The following is a 22111-nucleotide window of genomic DNA, read 5'->3' as shown; positions in this document are numbered from 1 at the left end:
ATTTAATTAGTACAACACACAAAGGGTTAAATTATTAACCACTATGATTACAGTAAATACCCATACAGAGCCTAGACTTTGCAGGGTAACTGTAGTGTTCAGACTTGGTCATATCTAAACCACAAAATAAAAAAATCTAAATATACAATAAAAATATATAAATATATATATAAAAAAAAAAACAGTTGTGAATGTATATAAAATATATATAGCCACAAGTATATTGAGAATTAACTCAAACTATATTATTCTGTTTTAAAATGACTAACTGAATTATTTGTGTTCTTTACTTCTGTTTCCCGAAGGCGCCTTGGCCTTGCACCTGGACAAGTGAAACCAGATAAGAAGACCATAGAAACTGCCAGCAGATAAGGAGACCATGGAAACTATAACCCTCCCAAGAAAACCAATTAAAAGTGGAATGTACAGCGGCAGTAAAAAGCAAAATAATAATTCATCTGTCTCCAGACAAATTAAAGAAGAGACCAGCCCAGAATTGGATGACCGGTGACGCAAGGAACTGAAGTAGATAAAATATAGACTTTGGCTAAAGTTTTTAGAGACTCCTTTAGACAGAGGAAGGGACAGTCCCAACCTCTATTGCCTTGTCTGTTGTGAGTTTCCCACGCGTGAATAAAACCTTGATTCTTTTACTATACCTCACAAGTTGTCGTGAATAATTGTCAACTTACCATTGACACAGTCCTTAGATGGACTTGGTTCTTTCGTTTTATTTTCCAGCAAGTACAGAAAATAGCTGTAGATTTTGCCAGAAAGAAAGTGTTTTCAACCAGAACAGCGCTGAATTTAAATAAACATCGAAGCCATAGCAATACAATCTTGGCCAAATGTATCTGTGAAGGGGGAGGTCAACACACTAAATGAAAACTACAATAATGCTAAACAAACTTACTTTTGATCATCCTTTTCAGCTGTTAACTCTGGTGAAACAATATTAGGGTCTCCCAACTGTATGTGTGAAAAATCTGAAGATGAATCTTTAGGGAAAAGAGAAGAAACCTCATCTTTTCTGGGAGATTCTGTTCCTGTTACCTTCATTGGTTCATTGACCAGCTAAAAGATAAAAAAACAACTTGGTTAAAACAACTTTAGAACAATTTATTGACAAAACTAGTTTAATCATTTCAAAGCAAACAAGCTGCAACTATGTATTACTAATGAGCAGACCATTCCACATTCTTACAAGAGCAGGTCTTGCTTTCCAGGACATAATTATTTTACTGTAAGTGTAGTTGATGCCTCCAGCAGAGATACTGATTCAACAGTAAGTGAACTTACATGTCATTGGGACAAACAGATATATAATTAATTAAAACAAGATTGAATAAACTATTTTCGGTCATCACATTTCTGTGTTTTAAAGCTTTATTGTTTATCGATTTCTAACAGAAACTCGTCTAAACCCAAAAAGCAAGGCAAACAAAATTCTAGAGTTTTGAATGTATTAAAAAAATTTAAATAGTGGGAAGAAGTAGTAGAGACTACTTTAGTAGTAATTTTTTGGGGGATGTTTTAAATAGAGTAGGACAGAAACCCCAGAACTTCCTGTCAAACAAATAATTTTTCATATTTGGTGCCGACTGCCTGTTAAAGCTAAACTTCAGCTGTCCATGCTCCTCTCCTGTATGGAAACCGCCCACTAAGATTTCACTGCCTTGCTGGAAGCATCAAGCATCATCTAGCCCTGTCCTCCCCTCCTCTTTCATATTTAAACAAATACCTCCAAGAGGCAGACTAGTGCTTGCATCAGCACCAAGTTATCTTAAAAGGATACCTAAACCAGGTACCATGATGTTTTCAAAAAGCTATGTACAGCACCCTGCTGGCTCCACCCAAAAGTTATGATATGCCTGGAGAAGAACCTACTTGGTTTTAAACTTAGATAAGTTATGAAAATTGTGGGGTTTTAGCTAAAAAAGGAAAACAAGCTAATTCACAAAGGCAGCAAGGTTGTGGGGCTTTTACCACTTTCTTGTGCCAAGAAACGCTGCTACTCTGCGAGACGTAGAGAATGAGCGGGGTGTGCGGAACTAGTACTGTTAACCGCTGTCACATGTTCGCACGCTGGTTCATTTTGAACCAGCTCTACAGTGTATGTGCAAAGGTGCCAGCCACGGGGAGTCTTGCAAAAGTCGCACAATGAAGAGGAAGGTGTAAAACTGCCTAAAGACTGGAGAGACTAAATATATATTACATTTTTACTTTTAGGTTTAAGTTTTTAGGATATTGTCCAGCTTTAAGAATGAGTTTTCGTACATTTTCAGTCACACTGCCCTCCTGGTGGCTCTGTAATAGAGAATTATCAGCAGTAACCTCATTTCTTTCCTCATTTACATCATCTTTATTTGAAATCATAGCTTTCTCCTGTCTGGCTGATGTCCTCACTGGTATATTAGGCCTTGGTCTCTGAAATCTACTTCTTGTGAAAGATGCAGGCCTAACTGGAGATTCCTTCACTTCTTTCGGAGACTCAGCAGATCCTTCAAGTCTGGAATAAAGGTATTAAGTAAAATTAAATGAACAAGCAGGGATGGCCTATTAAAAAACAAAATACTTTAAAAGCAAGAATATATCATATATTATAATGTAAACAAGTATAAACAGCTTACTTCATCACAAAAATTCAGAACATTACCCAACACCAATATGCCTATTATCAACAAGCTACAATAAAGCAAAATAGAAAAAGCCCTTGAAATGAAAACGTTTTCCTAGTTTCACTTTTCTTTTAGGATATGTTAAAAAGAAAAGTGGCCCTGCAGAGCCAACAACAGCTTATTGTAAGGCAATTCAAACTGGTAAAGGCACCCAGTTCAAGAAAACAGTAAAGCATTTAACCTCATCTTTTACATATTTTTAACCCCTTTGAAACATTTTACAAAGTTGGGTAGTCTTCTTTCCACTTACTTATCCCCTGTGTGACTATTCCCAGTCATGTTTTCCTCCAGAGGTAGGTCTTTAGGACTGGCAGAAGTCTAAGAAATCAAATAAACAAAAACAAATTAGAAATATATTATCAACCGCAATTAGACCTTAAGTCGTCATCCCCAACTGGGCAACTTCAACCAAATTTAATATACCACAGAAAAGAGTATAAAAGCTGAATTGTGGGAGTTTTTTTAGGGGGTGGGGGACTGTTAACCACTCATTTTGCATAAGGGGCAATGTGGGAGGGTTCGCACAATCATATCAAACAAAGCAGGACTGTTTATCTTGCTTATATATTAGTATGCCATCAGTTGGCTAGCAAAGTAAAGAGGTTTCAGGGGACTAATCATATAAAAAGGAGGAGGCCTGCAGAACCGAGGAATAAAATTAATGTATCACCACTTTTATCATCTTCTGGGCAAAACATGCAAAACAACCCTCTTAATTTCCCCCCTCCTCCTGGAGTACCACTTTCAGGTAATTACTTCACATACTTCATTCTTTAATCATGCATTGAAAAGCTACATTAGTAATGGAGGAAGGGGTCCAATCTTCGAGGGACATCTATGCTGGAAAATCCATGGTAATAAGCAAGCATTATATAACTTACTACATACTTACCAGGTGAGGACTAGGTTCGAAGACAGAATCCTCTTGACTGCTTTCTACTAGAACATCAAAGGTGTCATTATGATCTGCCAGTGTTTGCGATTCAGGTATTACACTCAGACTTTCCTGTAAGCTAAATACAAAAGAATAAATGTAGTAAGCATTTCAGTCTGTGAAAAAAGGGTAGGATTTCCTTTAACCTTAAATACTCGAAAATCCTCTTTGATTTCATATGTTTTAGGATCCACAATTTATTATTATTACTAATATTATTATTATTATTATTATTATTATTATTATTATTATTAATAAACAGGATTTATATAGCGCCAACATATTACGCAGCGCTGTACATTATTCCAATAACACTTATTCTCTTGCAAGTAAGCCATTATGAATTGTAATTACCACAAAAAACAGACCATGCAACAAACTTACAAATGGCAAGTAAAATTAAAAAACCAACAACACGAAAAAACAAAAAACACAAAACTTTTTTTTCACACACAACATAGCAAGGTTCTAATGATAGCTTGGTCTAGGAAATAGCTTAGCAGAGGGTAGGCAGGCCTTTGACAGTGTCATATACATTGCTGGGCCACCGGAATTGTACAGAATGACAATGGCTGTGGTTCAGCAGTAAGACCAGCAGAGGAAATCAGCTTAGTTTTATCTAGGCAGATCAGATCAAGAGCTTCAACTTTAAAGGCAAGTCAAGATGGCCAATGCAAATGTAAAAACTTTTGCCTAATGTCCATGAAACAATAGGAGGCATACCTATGAATCTCATCGGGCTCTGAAGCGCACTCGCTTTCTTCAGTGAAGAGAACCAGGGAAGACTCTTCTGCACATGTAAGACTTTCAGATTGTGTGAAGCTAGGTTCTGGAGGTTCGTTAGACATTAGTGAGTCAGCATCATCTGGTAAAGCAGAGTTTTTAGCTATATAATATAAAAAGAATTGAATTACTATACATCAGCTCAATGTATAAAATTTCCAGAACCATAATAAATTAGCAATTAGGCTTTAAAAATAACCACATAACCCAACCCCAAGACAGTTTAAGTTGCAACTGACAATGCTAAAACAAAACTAGAACCGTTCCCCATTGAGTTTCCTGGGCAGAACAGGAATCAGCATCATATATGGCCAGCTAAAAGATGTTTATCTTGGTGCTCTAGGCTGGCCTTACCTTTTTCTTCAACTCTGTCTCCCTGGGGTAAGTCAATGTCACCATCACCAATATTTTCAGCTTCTATTTCCGCTGACTTCTTTTTTCTTGATTTTTTCTTTTTCTCTTGCAAGGTGTCTGGAGCTGGCTGAACATCTTCAAGATTATCATCGTTCACTGCTACCTCAGAGTCTTTAACTTGGTTAGCTGCTCTACCTTTATTACCAAGAAACAAAGATAACCAACAGAATGAAACTCTGTACAATGAAACACCCTACACAGATACAGAACAGATAAAATATTGTGATATCTTTTGGCAGTCAGAGATTTTTCAGCATTGCCTCCAACCTTGAAGGTCTACACTTAAATCCATAAAAAGTATGTTACTATTTCATGGTCACATACAACATTTAGTAAGCAGACTTAGTAAGTTAAAAAAAAAAAAAACTTATATAATGATATCAAAACCTAAACCAAAACCAAAAGATATGTAAATAGATCACAGCTACTTTTGTTTCCCAAGAAAACTTAACAGGAGTAAACAGGAAATGCAGTAAATAAGTATACAAGGTGCATGTGGACAAAACTTTGCCACACCACAACACACAATGGAATTCCACTCAAACTTTGTGTGTCTGGGTATCAGTACTTTTTGTTACTGAACCACTGAGGCTACTGATATGCTGCCCTACTAAGGAAAATGTGTAGCACCTGAAGTTCTTAAGCTTGGACGAAACAAATAGACCACATGGTGTTCTCCTTTAACTCGGTCATGTTATAGCAACCAGTAGTTTAAAAAAAAAAAAAAAAAAAAAAACATGTTATCAGACTTTCATGGAAAAACAACTTCAACATAACACAGTAAGTCCAGATGAATATGACTTATTGCTTATTGAAATACAATGCCTTGAGGCAGCATGACAATTTTCATTCTTCAATTTGTTACTTCTCTTTAAAGCCTAACATCAACCAGTTTTCAAGTGTAAAAAGAAAACTGCCCTTATGTTTTTTTTCTCTGACTTTAACATCATTTGAAATCCCCACACAAGAAATAGATCTGGTGGTTGATATAGGTGCAGAAAAGAATTAAGAACAATGTGAGAAGTTCAATTTCTTCCTCACTTTACTATAATGTGGTTTTTCTTCTGTATCCCTTTGTAGACTTACAAACCCTGTGAAAACGTATTCCCCCTGGTAGATAGAGTGGCTCCTCTTCTACAGCTTAGCATATTGTTCAATCAACAAACGTAGCCATGGAATCTACCAGCCTCAGAAGTGCAAGTTGGTTGGAATACAAATCAACAGATCAACAGCAGGATCATTTGGCGGTTATTTTTCTAAAGGTGATTTTTTTGTATGTATTAGTCAACACAAATGATAAAACACAATACCAACAGAACATCTCACTTTTCCTGGCCTTCTTTGGCAATGCAGTGGTAGCCTCAGACAAGGACTCCTGAGTTTCCTCTTCAAGCTCTTTAGCGTCCTTTTTCTTTCTGCCCCTTTTTTTCTTCCCAGGGATGTTGTCTGATGGCAGCAAACATTCCTTTATGCTCACAGAACTTTCATTCTCTTTCTCTTCTGTCCTTGCATCAGCTCCTTCAACATCTGACAGAACAGCTGTCTCCCCATCACTAAGAACTTCTGCCGCAGCTTTATCTGTAAATAAGAAATCACATATTTTAGAGCAAGTAACTTTTAAACCCTACAAACTCTACTCTACTCTACAAACATTAGTCCACAGCCCGAGGACTGCATCTTGTTTTAATATTCAATAGGAAGCAAATTAAAATGCTACAACAGGATCATCTTCTGTACATGGCTCAAAAAGCCGCTCTCAGCAACTCTTATCAGGAAATGAACTATAAATTGCCGACTGTATTAGCCAAAATGATGGCGTTGTGAAGCGGCTGGCAGCCGGTTTCATATATTCTGGGAGTGCTCTAAGTTGCAATCTTTCTGGTCAGGGGTGGCGGTGGTTATTGAAGAATTGACAGAGGTAGATATACGTAACAGCCCGGAGCTAGCCCTTTTACATTTGAATGATTGGTCTAAAAAGAAATACCATGCTTCTTTACTCAAACACCTTTTAAATGCTGCTAAGGCCTGTTTTCCAGTCCTGTTGAAACAATCCTCTCCTTCCACCTTGTTACAATGGTTTAGAATAGTGAATGACATTATGCAATGGAAGACCTTATTACCAGTCGGGATGGTAGACTGGATAAATTCCGAAATACTTGGTTCAGTATACCACTACTCAAGCGTACCTTTCAGTATACAGTGAGGCTGATAATGCCGACGATCTGTTTTGAATGCAGAGGATATCATTGAACTATTGCTATGTGTTCCCTACTGTGTTAAATCTGGCCTTTCTTCAATCTGGCCTGGAATGCCGTGCCCCTTCCCCTCCTCTCCCTCCCCCTCTTTATCAATTTTGCTTCTATTTCTCTATTTCTTTCTCTGGTTATTTTTGTTAATATTTTGAAAATTGCCTGTGCTCAGTCATTCTGCTTGTTTGTTCATAATATGATTGTGATGCGGAAGATGATAACACAGTTGGTGATTTGTATGTTTTAATGTTTAATACCAGTACGTACGACTGTTCACTAAATAAAAAATAAAATTATAATCCAAAGATGCTACAGGAGAGGCAAATTATCATATTTTTCTGCAGCTACCAGGTGCTATATGTGACATGTTTTGTGTAAATTAGCATGCTACATAAACTGAAGTATGATCAATATGATGTCAGAAAATAAGACATATACTCACCACAGAGGGTGATGACTTTTGGAACACTAAATGTGATATACTTCAACAAATGACACACAAATCTGACATGGTGTATTAATTCTAAGAAGCTATAAGGAATCTAAATGATTGGGTTTTGCTACCACCTTAAGGTGGTAACCATACTACAATTTTAGTAGATTAATGACCTTCACCTTTTGACCCTCGCTCCCTCCCTTTACTTTACCCTACCTTTCTTTCTTATGTTTTGATTTGGTATCCTATTTTGTCTTTCAGATTATTTCTGCTAAATAGTCGGTATTCCTTTCAAAACCCAGTTTTTGTTCTCTGACCTTACCTTCTTCTTACTATGAATTTTAGTATATATTTCTGAGATTTTTTATTACTCTTCTTTTTGGCACAGAGACTACTACTTTAAGTTGTCAATTTTGACTTTTGTTTCCAATTGTACATGTTTGCTAGGTGATTGTACTCCATTTTCCAAAGGAACAAAGAACTGGCGGGTCAGCCTCTAGAACCCTCTCTACTTACAGCCTGGTTCAGCAGGAGCACAACCATAAACACAGAGGAAATGCACTTATGTCTCCCAATGACAAAGTTATTTTATGGTAAGTTCTTACAAAAATCTTCTTTTGTTTATCATAAATTGAAGGACATGAGAATCTCATTCCCCAACAAAGCAACAGAACACAAACTTCGATCAGAAGCTAGACTAGAAGGGAGACCTGGTTTCCAACAACGAAAGCATGGGCAGAAAAAAAATCACAATATATGTAAAACATCTTTAATGCAGATAAAACTTCTGACAGCTGATGATGTTCATAACAATGATCTATGGGTATCGTGGCACATTTAAAGAATAATTTTTTACCTTTAGGTTTCTTTCGAGGCTTTGTCGCTTTCTTTTCACGCGGCTGTCTGAGTTTTGGCATCATACGTTTATTCTTTGCCTTCTCAAGAGCTTTTTCAAGACGATTACTAAAAAATTCTAAGTTAAAGGCCTGCTTCTCACCTGGTAGGAAAACCATGAATATCAATAAACATTTGGACTTAATCCACAGCTATGACTTTCCAAAATAATCTACGGAGATTTCTGTACTAAGCATGAAAGTGACGTGAAGAATGCCAAGATGAAGGATTATCGGGAGACCAACATCTTTATTATCTTATTGCCATGGCTCTTAAGAACAATGTTCTAAAGAAAGAATTTGTCTCTTCTCTTCTGATGAAGTCAGAGGACTTCAGAGGAGATAGCAACTAACTGGTTTGGTAAAAAAAAAAAAAAAAAATTTAAACCAGTAAGTGAAATGGGAATATTTCATGATGTATACACAGTTATGAGTGCACTGGTTACACATTAATATGAAAAAAGCACAACCTATATAATAATTGTTTTCCATTTTTTACAGCCAAACTTTGATTTTTAATGCAATCTAAGATTTTATGACAAGACTTACTGAAAGCTTTGTCTATCCTCCAACTATTTGCGCGTTCTTCCCTCTTAAACTTGTTCTAAAAAAAATAAAACATAGGCATCTATGTCAAAGTGCAAAGCAACAACTGTAAAATTATACTTCATGTCAGGGAGAAACCAGAACATGTCTTGGACGCAGAAACCATTATGTGCTATAACCAAACTTGGGAAGTGCCTGTGGCTTGCATAGTAAACACTTAAACATAGAAAATCAAGCCTCAAAAGGTCCCTTGTGTCAATTTACTAAAAACACAAAAGACATCTACGTGTTTTATTTAAATTATTCATTTTAGCATGTTCAGACAGATACAAAGGTTTAACACAATTTCAAACTATGTTAATGGTTTTTAATTGTTTTTCATTGTAGGCTGTAATTCTTAGACATAACTCACTGATATTTAATAAATTTAATAATAAACTTTAAATAACAAAACACAAAAATCTGTTAAAATGAAAAAAATGTTCAATGTTTAAATGTTTCTTTGTAGTATTAACCTCCCTAGCATTCTAATTCTGTTTGTATTTCCATGCAAAAAGTGGTACATTTTTTTTGCATTGAAATTTATTTAACATTGTAGCCTAAATTTCTCACCAAAATATGTCCAATATTTAATAAACTTATTAATAAACTTCAAATATAACAAAAACACAAAAATCTGTTAAAACAAAAAAAAGTGAAACGTAATATAACTGTACAGTCACATGTATAATATATATCATATAATTATATACATTATATGAAGATTTGTTTGTATTGGACTCAATACAGCTATTTTGTATTGAATGCAATACAAAATTATTTAAATTTCCCGCCTGCACTGCTGCATGCACCGACGTCACAGGGAAACCCCGGATATGGTCTCTGCAGTTCGCGGCTGAAGATCGGAGGAGGAAGATGTTTCTCAAGGACCTGCCGAGACCAGCAGGACGCCGACGGAGCAAATTACCGCTTTTTGCGGGTAAAATCTAACCCTTAAGGGGTTAAGGTATTGTTCATTTGTTACTTCTGTGACAAAGCTGACTAAAAACCCTAAGCTGTGTTTTTTGTTGGATGACATAAATATGCTTCATTTGACGGATTTCCATTAGATATTACAATGACAAGAAATGAGCTGTAGTAACGACTGCTGATCTCCATGAAGTACAAAATTTATACTTTGGTGGTCATGCACTATAACCCATTACTGATGTTGTGTGTTGTGCTTAACAAAATATAACCCATGCTATGTCACCCAATAAACAGCAACAATATATCACATTTAACATTTTAATTTATTTTTTAAAGTTTATATCAACATAAAAATAAACAATTAGCAAAATGGGTAGGTGAAATAAATCCATTGGTTTACCTTGATCTCGATCCTCTCCCTGTGAGGGAAAAGCTGACCAATCATTGAAAAGTCTGTTCCCACCATACTTATTGCTAAAAAAAACATATCCGTTTCTGAAAGACAAGTAAAAAGGCAGGATTGAAATACCAGACATACTAGGCTTTAAGATTTAGGAAAAGTCGGAAAATTCTAAATGTAAGCATCAGCAGACTGGTAAAATACCAAATACTGACCTTCATCAGACCACGGTTTTGAGTAGCTGCTCTTTCGGAAGCTAGAGTACGTAGTTGTAGAGCCTCGCTCAAATATTGGATCATTTCCTTCCACTATCGGAGCTTTATTTCTGCATACTTCCACAGTTAAACTAAAAATACAGAGAATTGACCTTTTTTAAAACATTTTATTTTTATTGATTTTTTTTTTTTAAACTTTCAGCTAAACAAAAAACAAACATACAGAACCCACAGTAAATCCAGTTTTACAATCACTAACGATTTGTTTTGTAGCGTAAATTTAAAGAAAAAATATAAATAAAAAAATAAAACAAAAACCATATATTGACAACAAATGGCATAGAATCTTTACAGCTGGACCCAGATAGAAAATAAGACAGGGCCTGCTGTGCCAGGGCCTCCCGACCCATGATAACCATTATCAAGTGCCTCTTCCCTTCCTTCCCAGAACTATTCCCTCAAACCTAGCCAGTTTCCCATTCACCTAAACCACTTATACATCATTCCGTTCTCCCAGCATATTCCTATATTCAGATGATTCTTGGAACATTATCCAAGGTGCCCAGGTGTCCAGAAATCTCTCATTTCTTTAATGGATATCCAAGGTCAGGTCTTCCATTAGTTTATTCTCATTTACCCGTCGTATCCACATACCCAATGAAGGGGCCATCTGTTTTTTCCACAAACCAGGTATGGATGCCTTGGCCACATTTAACAAAAATTTCACCACTGATTTTTTATATACTTTCTGGGGCCAATCATTTAGATGGAGCAAAAAGAAACCAGGGTCATTAGGAATTGACCTCACCGACATTTCTTGACATATCTTCCTGATCCCTTGCCAGAACCCCACTAGCCATTTACTTGACCCAAAAATATGTAACACTGTGCCCTTTTCCTCACCGCATCTCCATCGCATATCTGATTCAGTACAAAAAAACAGAATGCAAATATTCTGCTGTCTTATAGCAGCGTGTGAGAATCTTATATCCCGGTTCTTGAGAATCCTATGGATGAAGCTTTTATGACAATATCAAGTACTTGTTCCTTTTGGTCCTGGGAGAAACACATCTCCAACTCCCCTTCCCATCCCTACAAGTAAGTAGAAGTATAACCTTCAGGCATCACATTAAGCATAGAATATATAGCTGACAAAGCATGTCTAGAGTTCATGTCACCAGAAAACATTTTTTCATAAATCGTTAGTTGCCTACTATAGACCATATCTTCTTCCACTGATTTAAGAAAATAGGATAATTGTGCCAGCTTCCAGTAGTCTACCTCATAGGGGAGAGAAGGGTTTTGCAAGTCCCTCTGTGTACACCATTTCCCACCAGACATAAAATGCCTTGCTCTGGTTAGGCCTTTCTCCCCGAGAGTACCGAACCCATTAGACAACAGTCCAGGTGAAAACCCCAGATTATCCAATACAATCCGTTGCAAGTGGCTGGGATAGGGCAATATTTCCCTAGACTTAATGTACTTCCCAAACAGCACCCTGCTCTGCTCTCCTCCTCTCCTCTCCTCTCCTTCACATAGGAGTGAACATTAATAAATCCTGATAGGACATTCATCACCACAACGACAGACTGATGAACAACAACCGGGACAGGTGTACACATCATATTTCGCCTAGCGCGGTCATATTTTGCCAATCGCGATCATTCATTTTTGGAAGATGATTATCTAATGTGTACGCATACATTTCCCCAAGATGCTGCAGATAAAGGGCTCTGGGCCAAACTATGTATGGCTATAGAGATAGGATGCCAATTTCTAAGAAGACTTTTTCTCTGATGAAGGAAGACTATTGTCACCCTATCAAAAGGAAGTGCCAACAAATTGCAAGATCAATAGAAATTTAGCCCAGAGGTACTTAGAAAAACAGGAAGTGCAGTCTGTTACTCTGTGGACATTAATAAACGAGTTGCAGAGACCTAAACTCCAGAACCAGCAATAGCCAAAGCTGGCGGCTGTGTCCTTAATTGTTAGGGAGGAGAGGAAGGGGCTGAGAAACACAGGTCTTTACTAACTTCAAAGAATGGATAGATAGAATGAATATACAGTCATTATTCTCCCAGCAAGGAGATGCATGGAGAAAGTATGCACAGAGCAGATCATTAAATATCAGCATACATATAAACCATAAAAGTAAACGTAAATACACAAACTATTACATACAAAAAACATATATTCCAATTACCAAACAATTAACAAAAACTAAAGTAACACAAAACATGCATACATAAACACCTAACTCCTGTCAATCAACCATTTTCAAACAAACAGAAGAGGAATGAAATGAGTCTGTAGAAGTCATAGGTACCACCACTTATTTTTCCCATACAAGGATACAAAATAGGAGCTCTCATTTACTTTATTTCTTTGGGCAAAGAAGATTTTTTTCATTTTCCCATTTTCTAAACCAGGCCTGAAAGGTCATGTACTGAGAAATGCACCATGTATTTATACCTCTCCTCATCAAGAATAATGGAGCCATCCTCTGCTACTTTCACACGCGGTGCCAAACTCTGGCTATCGTCATCCTCTTCATCCAAATCATCGTCCTCATCATTACTAATATTCTTTACTGGTGTCCTGTGTGGGTTACAAATAATAAGACACATTGGGGAAAGAGTCATCAGTAATTCCACAGGTTGAGGTGAAATGAGGTGAAATGTGGTTGACATTATTGTGCTTCACTGTTGATTTCCTAAAGAGCTGAGATTTCAAAACCATGTTATAATGTGGTCTAGAGACATGCTGCATGGTATTCTTGGAGGATTTTGAGCTCAAAGCTTCCCCAAAAGTGAGGCAAAATGACAGACACCCAAAAGAATAACAAGTTAGGATACAGGTGAGATTTTATTTTTAAATAGGCTTTTTAAAACAAATTTTTAACTTGTATACAAGGGGCTTTTAATAATTTCCAATTTCTCTTTAGGAACGAATATTGGACAGAAAATCTTTTAAGTAGGAAAAGATTGGAAACTTTCTGTCTGTGCCTCCATTGGCAAAATTTTCTTTCATTTACTGTCAAATTAACAAAGGTCACCAAAACAAGAACAATCTCTTTAATGGGAATGCAGCCAGCAATAAAAACCGAGAAAATCTTACAGGCGCAGGAATGTACAGAAAAAAATAAAAATAGTGCAGTACAAAGAGACACAAATGCCATGTGGGATACTACAGGAAGTGAATAGTGAAGGAGAAAAGCTGTACACTAATGTTACAATCATCTTGCATCTCCTAAGTTGCTGCATCTGCCAGGATTTGTAATAAATGGATTAGGTTAAAATTCTGGAATGGTCTACTAAAGCTATGTACGTTACAGTTATAGATACATGAGTGTAACTCACCCACTCAGCTGAGATTCTGTAGAAATCTTTTCACTACTTTTTGTCTCTGAAAACGAAGCTCTTTGTAAGGAATAAAAAAAAATAGTGTTAAGAAAGTAAAAGCATAGGTATAATAAAATCAAACAAAAAGCGTTTATATAAAACTATGTTTTTGACACAGCAAAGAAGGCTTAAGACTTGTTTAGATAATGTTGCACTGTGCCAGTACACAGGTCACATGATCATGGTCCACTTTTAATTGCCGTGTCCCCTATCTAATACGAGTAAAAGCCATCTATAATATTTTTATTGGAACACATTTCGTCTTTTAGAAATGTTCCCCACCTGTCCCCATGACAACTTTTCACAAAAATAAAAATGACCCTGTAGAATGATTTATCAGCTCCCTTTAGCTGCTCTTCCACCAACCACTATTTAATGTGTAAATAACAGCTTTGGCTGCTTGCAACCTAAATGTTCCAAAATTACAGTCTCAATAAGAGTAAACAAAGCAAGGCGATACCTCACGTTTTAAATCTGTGAATAACACTATTTTTGTACTTTTGTACTTATTTGTATTATATTTTTCATTGGAAATATTGGAAAATTACTTTATTGCCTTCTGTATTTAGACTTTGTAAACTAAGAGGTGTTGAACTATGTTTGATCTCATATGATTATTCTACTAATGTCTGGTTACTGGTTGGCACTCTTCTTCTTTTTCTGTTATTCTATGCAAACTTGTTGTGTAATGTTATTGTTTACTTTGTTTTAAAATTTTAATAAAAATTTTGAAACAAAAAAACAAAGCAAGCCAAATGATCGGGAACTGGTCTGTTGCAGACAGAAAAAAGAATGATCCAGCACACCCAGAGGTCCTATACTATAACTCTGCAACTAGGCAAAGTACAGAAAAACCAACGAGTCATAAAAAAATAACAATACGATTGATTGACATGCTTCCTTAATTTACTGTAAATTCACGTCAAATTTTTCTTCTGCTCATGACACCAACACACGAAATCTTCAAGCCTTAATCAAATCATCGTTGACAGGTCGATTAGTGCTGAGCACATGGAAAAAACTGCTGAAATTAATACGGAATACAAGAGAGCAAGGCTGTCTTCATCAAGCAATAAAGAAGACGAAAGGCTTACGTCATAGGGTTGTTTTCAGGAATGAAGTAAATGAAGTCTCTCATCATCATCTTGGATCTTTCTACGTTTCCTGTGTCGGCTATAACTGGATGTTTTGCCTTCCATTCTTTCTGCAAACATCAATCAATAGCAATATAAATATTTTAAGAATATATTTAGTAAACGTATCATACATTACCTATGGGTGGAGTGCATAGCCTGATGGTTTCTTTTAGTAACAGGTAACATTTGAAAGCTTTTTGGCAAGCTTTAATAAATCAGGTTCATTGTTTCAATAGGAGTCATGATTTATGTACACTGCAAGTGCACTGGGAGTGATGCAATGGTAAGTCAACAATCTAAAACTGACAAGTAATGATGATATCAGGGAAACTGAAGATCAGGGACCTTTTAGTAGTAAACAATACTTAACATTAAGTTTGTTACATCTGCTCCATACAGTTTCTATCACTCAGTCTACTCTAAGTTTTAAGATCCCAACAACAATCATACCAGAGATTGCTATTCCCTATTTTTGTTTCCCATCTTTTGTTCAGCAAGAACCTAACAGCAGTCTGTGGACACTGCGTGGCAAATGTGTTTATCGGTAATGAATATTTTGTTGTCTATTAAAGTGTCACAAGCAACCTTAACCTGCAGTGAATGTTTGGTACTACTATTGTCATTATTAGTGCTTTATAAATATGCCACCTATGTATTACAAGATAGATTTAGTCATGGGCATGCAGTGTTCAACCCAGGCATTTTTTAAAGGGTGGGAAGAAATTATAGGCAGGTGGCAGTATTGTGACCCAACTCTTTAGTAACCAACCAAAAACAGCCGGGTGGTTACTGAAAAGTGCCGCATGGTGCGCCCAGTTAAAAGGGACCAGGGAGAACAATGCCATGTAAATCATTAAAGTGTAATGAGGACAAAAAAGACTGGAACTGCTCTTGTTGAATTTAAAGCTTTTAAAAAGCATCGGCCCTGAGCTGCCACCTTGATCCAGGCATTTTTAATCTAGTGAATTGGTAATCAACAACAAGAATGTAGGATTAGAATTCAGAGTATTCATATTTTCCATTGTTGTCGCTTGCTTTAAGTAAGTGACTAGTTAGTTAGAATAAAAGTCAATCTGCATTCCAGTAAAGAACCAGCACCATTAAAGAATCAAGGTCAAAAGTAACAGCTCCCAAGATTCTATTGTTATTTTTGTAATGTTATTATTTCAGATGTCCAACATTTAGGCTGGGTACACACATGCAATAATTGTCGTTGGATCTTTCACAATCCTTTCCAATGACAAAAGACTGAAAGATGCATCAACAAGTGCTGTACATAAAACACTATTCTGCTCTAAGGAGAGGGGTGAACGGTGGAGCTTCCCCCCGCTGCACTCTATTCCATTCATTTTCATTCATCATCTGTGGATCCACCAGGACGGACAACAGAACAATGAGCGCTGTACACACAGCAGATACTCGTCTGATATCAGTCCTGAGGCAAATACTGGATAAGAATCATTTGACATAAAGGAGATAAAGAAGGCGGGAACATCCGTTCTGATTATTCCACAAATTCTACACCAGGTAAAAAAGACTCAACATGTTTAGAATTTTTGACCTGATTTGCATTTGTCAAACAAAAGTCTTTTATTAAAAGATTTACAATGCAAGAAAGCCATGCAGAAAATTCTTGGTGGCCTCTGGAACAAAATGGCATAAAATCTGGCTCTTGGCATATAAATAGACTATAGAGACATCAGCAGCTGCCCAATAGACAAAGAATGCTGCAGGAAGAATTGGCAGTGGTAGACAAGTTCTCATCACTGGAGGAGCGCACAGTAGGAGACAGGAGTGGGCTTTGTTTTGTGTATCTGGAAATTATGGCCAAGGATCAAAAAAGTTGTGATTCCTTCTGAAGGTAGTTGATCAGGGGGTGACAAACTCAAAAATTCCCAGTACTAATATGGACAAAATACTGGCACTTCAGTCTTCTACCCAGAAATTTTTTTTTAACCTCCCTGGCGGTCTGAATATGTCCGTATTTTTAAGTCAAAAGCGGTACATTCTTTTGAATGGAAATTGGTTGTTTCATATTTTAGGCCTGTATTTCTTAGGAATAACTCTAGGGTATGATAGGTTTGAAACACAAATCATAAATTAAAATATTAATTATATAAAAAATATGAATTAAAATTAATAATAATTATAAAAAATAATATTAAAAAATTTAAAAATTTGTCTAAACAAGGCTACAACAATAATAGAATAAACTTTTGGATTTATAATTTATTATTTGGATTTATTTTTTTATAACTTTTTTTTACTGTGATCAAAGTTTTAAAAGTAGATTATAATGTAATCTGCTTTTAAATTTACCGTCCGGCCATGCCACCCCAGCGTACCGACGCTTCACGCATCACATCGAGGATGTGATGCAGAACACAGTCGTGGATCGCCGAGGACGCCGCTGGATCGAGGGGAGCAGGTAGGATTTTTTTTTCCTACCCAGAGTATGGCTCCGGGTTACCGCTTTTAGTATATAAAATTCACCCCCAGCCACACTGGGGATCACCGTCAGGGGGGTTAAGCTGGGTGGGAAAAAACTGAATTGTGACCCAACTTTTCAATAACCACTCAACCACAAACAGCCAGGTGGTCACTTAAAAGTGCTGGGTTGAGCACCCGACTAAAATGGGCTGGGGGGGGAAACACAACGAATAAAATATACTTACTCGTTCTTTCCGCAACTCTTCTTTCAGTAACTCTCTTAATTTTTGAGCTCTTCGAAGGCGTTCTTTCTCCAGGTTACCAGAGGCAACAAGCTTTTTAGGTGTAATCTTTTTTAATCCATTGGTGGAAGGTTTCTGTGACGGCCTCTCTTTAAGAGGACTGAACTCTCCCTTCTGTGTGAAGTCCACACTCTTTACAGGATTTATTTCAGGCTGGTTAAGGGAGGCTTTCTTGTGTGGAGAAAACTGGGGAACCTGAGGAATCGGTGTTCTCTTTTCAGGAAGTGCCACTTGTTGTACCTGAGATGCACTATTAGATCCTTGTGATTTTGGAGAACTTTGTACCTTGGCCTTCTCAGGTGGAGACACTTCATTCTTACTTGGGACACCACTGACAGGTAAAGCTGCAGAGCTTTCTACTTGCTGAGGTTTTTGAGAAGGGGTAGCCGGAGCAGAACTGGAGATTCGCGGTTTTGCAAGGTTAGGCAAAGTAGAAATTCTTTTCCTCCTTTGAGGAGGTGCAGCGGCTGGCTTGCTTGGTTCTTTTAAGCTGGTCGTGGCCACATCAGTCTTCTCAGGTCTGTTAAGAAAATAATACAATGAATACCCATTTATTTATTCTCATGTTTAATATTTTAAGTATTTGGAAGGGCTAGGAAGAGACTAATGTACTGAAACAAACAAAGATCTGCTGCAAAAAAATGATTAAAATAAAAAACAAAAACAAATATATCACGTTTTGTGCTATGCTCTCAGCTAGTCAGGGCCCTATTACTTTCCATAGTATCTGTCAGACTTTAGAACGTCTCCAAGTATGACAGTATATAGTGACTACACAGAAGTGAGGATGTCACACAGCAAGGTTTGGCCCAAATACTATCGGGACGTCTGTAGTATTAGGAAGATCCACTAATCCATATGCCCTGCTGTCCATCACCACCGGTAGTTAAAGTGAGGTGTACACCAAATTGTAAGTTGCCACCAGAACAGGAATATATGTCAGGATTTTTTCTACTATATCAAACATTAAATAAAATGACTCCGGTTACACTTCAGTGTTGAACCCAGATTTTTTTTAAAGATAGGTGGGAAGAAATTGTATGTGGGTCTCAACCCCTGTATCTGACCCAACTTTTCAGCAACCACCTAAAAACAGCCGGGTTGTTACTGAAAAGTGCCGGGTGAAGCACCCAAGTGGCTGGGGGAGACACTGTACTTTAAGGCACATCCAGGCTTTTTCTGATGCTTTATCTCAGTGAATACTGGAGTATACTCAGAGCATTATGTATCAGAGCAGCTTCTGTATTATCATCTATTTGCTCTACACCTGATGTACACAAAGTGCTTCAAAAGATGTTACAGAACCTGCGGAAGGTATGCATTCAGCCTTCAATACACACACACAGGCTGTAGTCAGGTTCTATTGTTAACAAACAGACATTGTGAAAAGAACATGGGTGAATGTTTCATTACTGCTGATTAATTTTCCTGTTGTTCACATTCTATGAATCTAATAAGTAATAAACTAGTAAAGTAATAAACTAGTAAAGGGCCATTCCAGATGGGGAATGGCCCTTCTAAGACACAAATGACAGTGAACACATAAGCTCTTTGGAGGACTTTCCTCCCCACGTCATTGTTTGTATCTGTACAATGTTGTATAATATGTTGGTGCTTTATAATAATTAAAGTTTTATTATGATGTTGCATCACTAAGTACGGAGTTGATGTATTCTAATAAAAGAGAAGCTCTTTAGAAATGTGCTGCTGTCACAAACGCAGTGATCTCCCCAGCTCCTTTTACCTGGGCGAACTAACCGGCACTTTTCAGTACCCAGCTGTTTTTGGGTGGAAATGAACGACTAACGACCACTTGTCTAATACTCGTTCACAAAAAAAGTGCACAACGGTGATGATGGAGGATTGTCGCTGGAAACAAACGACCCCCCCGGCGAATCTGATTGGGCGAATCTATTGTGTGTACGGTCGTTCGGTGATCATGGATGGTTCTGCAGTACACTTTCTCCTTTACATGTCACTTCCTGCATCGTTCAATCCTATCTAGCATGTACAATATTGGTGGAATATATTTGAACGGTCGTATTGTTAAAGCACGTACAGAATTGTGCACAAAACGATGTTCAAAATAATTGTACATATTCGTTAGTCGTTTGTTTTCTAACGAAAATTATTGCACGTGTGTATGTACCTAGCTTAAGACCAAAAGAAAATTGGTGTAACAATCACTGGGACCAATCAGATCGGGGAATAGGAAGGTGCACAAACATCAGTGTGTGGTGAACATAATCGCTTCCACAGACACAAAACTATCACCAAAACAAAGATCATAAAAGAAATACAGAAACCCAGCCTGCTCCATGCTGAAGCCAAGGTTGTCAGAATGATGAACATCCACCCAGCATGTGTTTTTGTATTGGATATTGCAGAGCAGGGGGTAAATCTGGGAGACCCAGCTGGGGAGATTTACTGTTCCTTCTTCCTTCAGTTCTGATGACATTGCCACCAGTGCAGGAAATGTGGGAAACCTTAAAATACAGACCACAACAAATAACTGATGTCATGTCAAAATCTGTTATTGCCATCGGTATATCTGGTACTTCCAGGTCCAGTGACACTGTGGTGACCAAAACAGGAAGTGAGGGAAAATCTACCTTAAAGCGTACTTAAACTCAGAAATTTCACTTTACATAAAAGGGTAGACAACCGCGGTCTCAATTCTCGATCGCCTATGAATGGAAGCGCAATACCTATGGTATACCTACGTCACACATTGCAGGAGGCTCTTGGGTGCTCCATCTGCACATGCTCAAGCATCTCAAGCATGCGCAGAAGGGGCCCTTTTGCCAAAAGGTAAAGAAAATTGCTGATTTCACGGATGCACCGTGAGATCGGCAACTTTTTTCCCCCCCATCTACGTCAGCCGATTTTACGCCTGTGCTGGATGACGTAGGAAGAAGAGAAGATGGCGGCCTGAAGATGGATTCCAGGACCTGATGGAAGAGACCTCCAGATGGATCAACTGCGCTGGGTAATGGAAAGAAAGTGTATTTTTGGGTGGTTTTTTGGGTTGACTTCCTGTAAATTGTTTAATCAGACATCACCCCCTGTAAAGTATCATAGTCCCATTAAGGAAAGTGACCCGAATATTTGTACTGATGACTACTGTCACAAAAACACAAAGTGACAGCAAATAAAAACTCAGAAGGAAGGTCTTATAGGAGGGGCAATCCCTAAAATTTAGAGGAGCATAACAGGAAACAGAGGCAATTCTCCACTGGTACAGCATGGGGGGTGTTGTGGTAGTTCCTGTGTACACATTCTCTACATGGGATGTGTGTCCTGCACTCACATGTCAGGGCCTCCCTGCGCCTCTCCCGATACACCCAGCGAGCTCACACCACCACCGTCCCTCTCCTCCAGGCCCGTGTTATCCCCGGGCTGGGAAGGCTCCTCCGGCTGGGATAGGGATCCTTCATTCCGGGCAGCGCTCCCCCCCACACTCCGGCCGCCCGGCCTGACATTGGGTTTGAAGCTGAGCCTGGCTCTGCGGATCATGGTGCGCCCGGCTCTGCTCTCCCCAGCACAGAACTCCAGCACGCGCCCACTACTGGTCACGTGGGCATGTAATCATGGACTGGAGTAGAGCGGTCTGACAATTACGTCATCTTCTCGCGACGCCAATGGCATGTTACCTCTAAGGAGTGATAGAAGTTTTGTTGCTAGAGAACTCCTTATTCTCTGTGGGAATTATACTACCTGAGGCTTCAATAGGAGGTATATGTGTAACCCACATGGCCAAGTAGTTAAAAGGAAAACTTTACAAGGTGGACAGATATGTTTCTCAACCAAGGTTCCTCCAGAGGTTGCCTGGGTTTTCTTAAAGTGGACCTAAACTCAAAATTTTTACATTGTATTAAAGGGTAGACAACATTTTTATTTAAAAAATTGTATTTTTGGCGCAACACCCTTTTAAAAAAAAATGCAGCACCTCCCCTTTTGCCACGGCAATCAAGTCTCCCAGGATAACTACATCACACATTCTAAAGGGGGTCCTGGCTGCTCCTGAAAACAAACAACAACAAACAAAGTTCTGCTGGAAAGGGCTCTTTTTGTGCATGCCTGACTTGCTCCTACTTTCTGCTCATTTAAAAGAGCGCTCAAAACCCACTTTTTCAAACTTGCCTACCCATCTTCTTCTGTCTTTTGAAATCATCACTACTTCCCACCATTACATATCCCCCTCCTATTGTGTGTAAATTCCCCCACCTACTAGATTGTAAGCTCTTCGTGGCAGGGTCCTCTCCTCCTGTATCACTGTCTGTATTAGTCTGTCATTTGCAATCCTTATTTAATGTACAGCGGTG

The 22111-nt window shown here is 37.9% G+C and overlaps 1 protein-coding gene across 5 annotated transcripts in view; it reads right to left on the bottom strand.

Moving 5' to 3' along the window:
• The window catches only part of BDP1 (BDP1 general transcription factor IIIB subunit), a 47025-nt gene extending 25682 nt beyond the window's left edge, over positions 1-21343 (bottom strand). For 3 of the 5 annotated variants that reach the window (XM_072416233.1, XM_072416234.1, XM_072416235.1), the window contains exons 1-16: positions 21097-21343; positions 17730-18306; positions 15013-15122; positions 13877-13936; positions 12990-13115; positions 10518-10648; positions 10303-10397; positions 8937-8991; positions 8351-8491; positions 6124-6387; positions 4750-4944; positions 4336-4498; positions 3571-3691; positions 2929-2996; positions 2278-2509; positions 914-1074 (exon numbers count right to left, since the gene is read on the bottom strand). In XM_072416233.1, coding sequence (XP_072272334.1) covers positions 914-1074; positions 2278-2509; positions 2929-2996; positions 3571-3691; positions 4336-4498; positions 4750-4944; positions 6124-6387; positions 8351-8491; positions 8937-8991; positions 10303-10397; positions 10518-10648; positions 12990-13115; positions 13877-13936; positions 15013-15122; positions 17730-18306; positions 21097-21302 — 2705 coding nt within the window. In that variant the 5' untranslated portion in view covers positions 21303-21343. The remainder of the gene's footprint in view (positions 1-913; positions 1075-2277; positions 2510-2928; positions 2997-3570; positions 3692-4335; positions 4499-4749; positions 4945-6123; positions 6388-8350; positions 8492-8936; positions 8992-10302; positions 10398-10517; positions 10649-12989; positions 13116-13876; positions 13937-15012; positions 15123-17729; positions 18307-21096) is intronic. The other 2 variants (XM_072416237.1, XM_072416236.1) reach the window with 2 other exon arrangements.
• Between the last annotated feature and the right edge of the window lie 768 nt (positions 21344-22111).

The sequence above is a fragment of the Pyxicephalus adspersus genome, chromosome 6 (assembly GCF_032062135.1).
Source record: "Pyxicephalus adspersus chromosome 6, UCB_Pads_2.0, whole genome shotgun sequence".
Lineage (NCBI taxonomy): Eukaryota > Metazoa > Chordata > Amphibia > Anura > Pyxicephalidae > Pyxicephalus > Pyxicephalus adspersus.
Note: the sequence above shows the minus strand (reverse complement) of the source record. Positions and strands in the feature narration are given on the sequence as shown.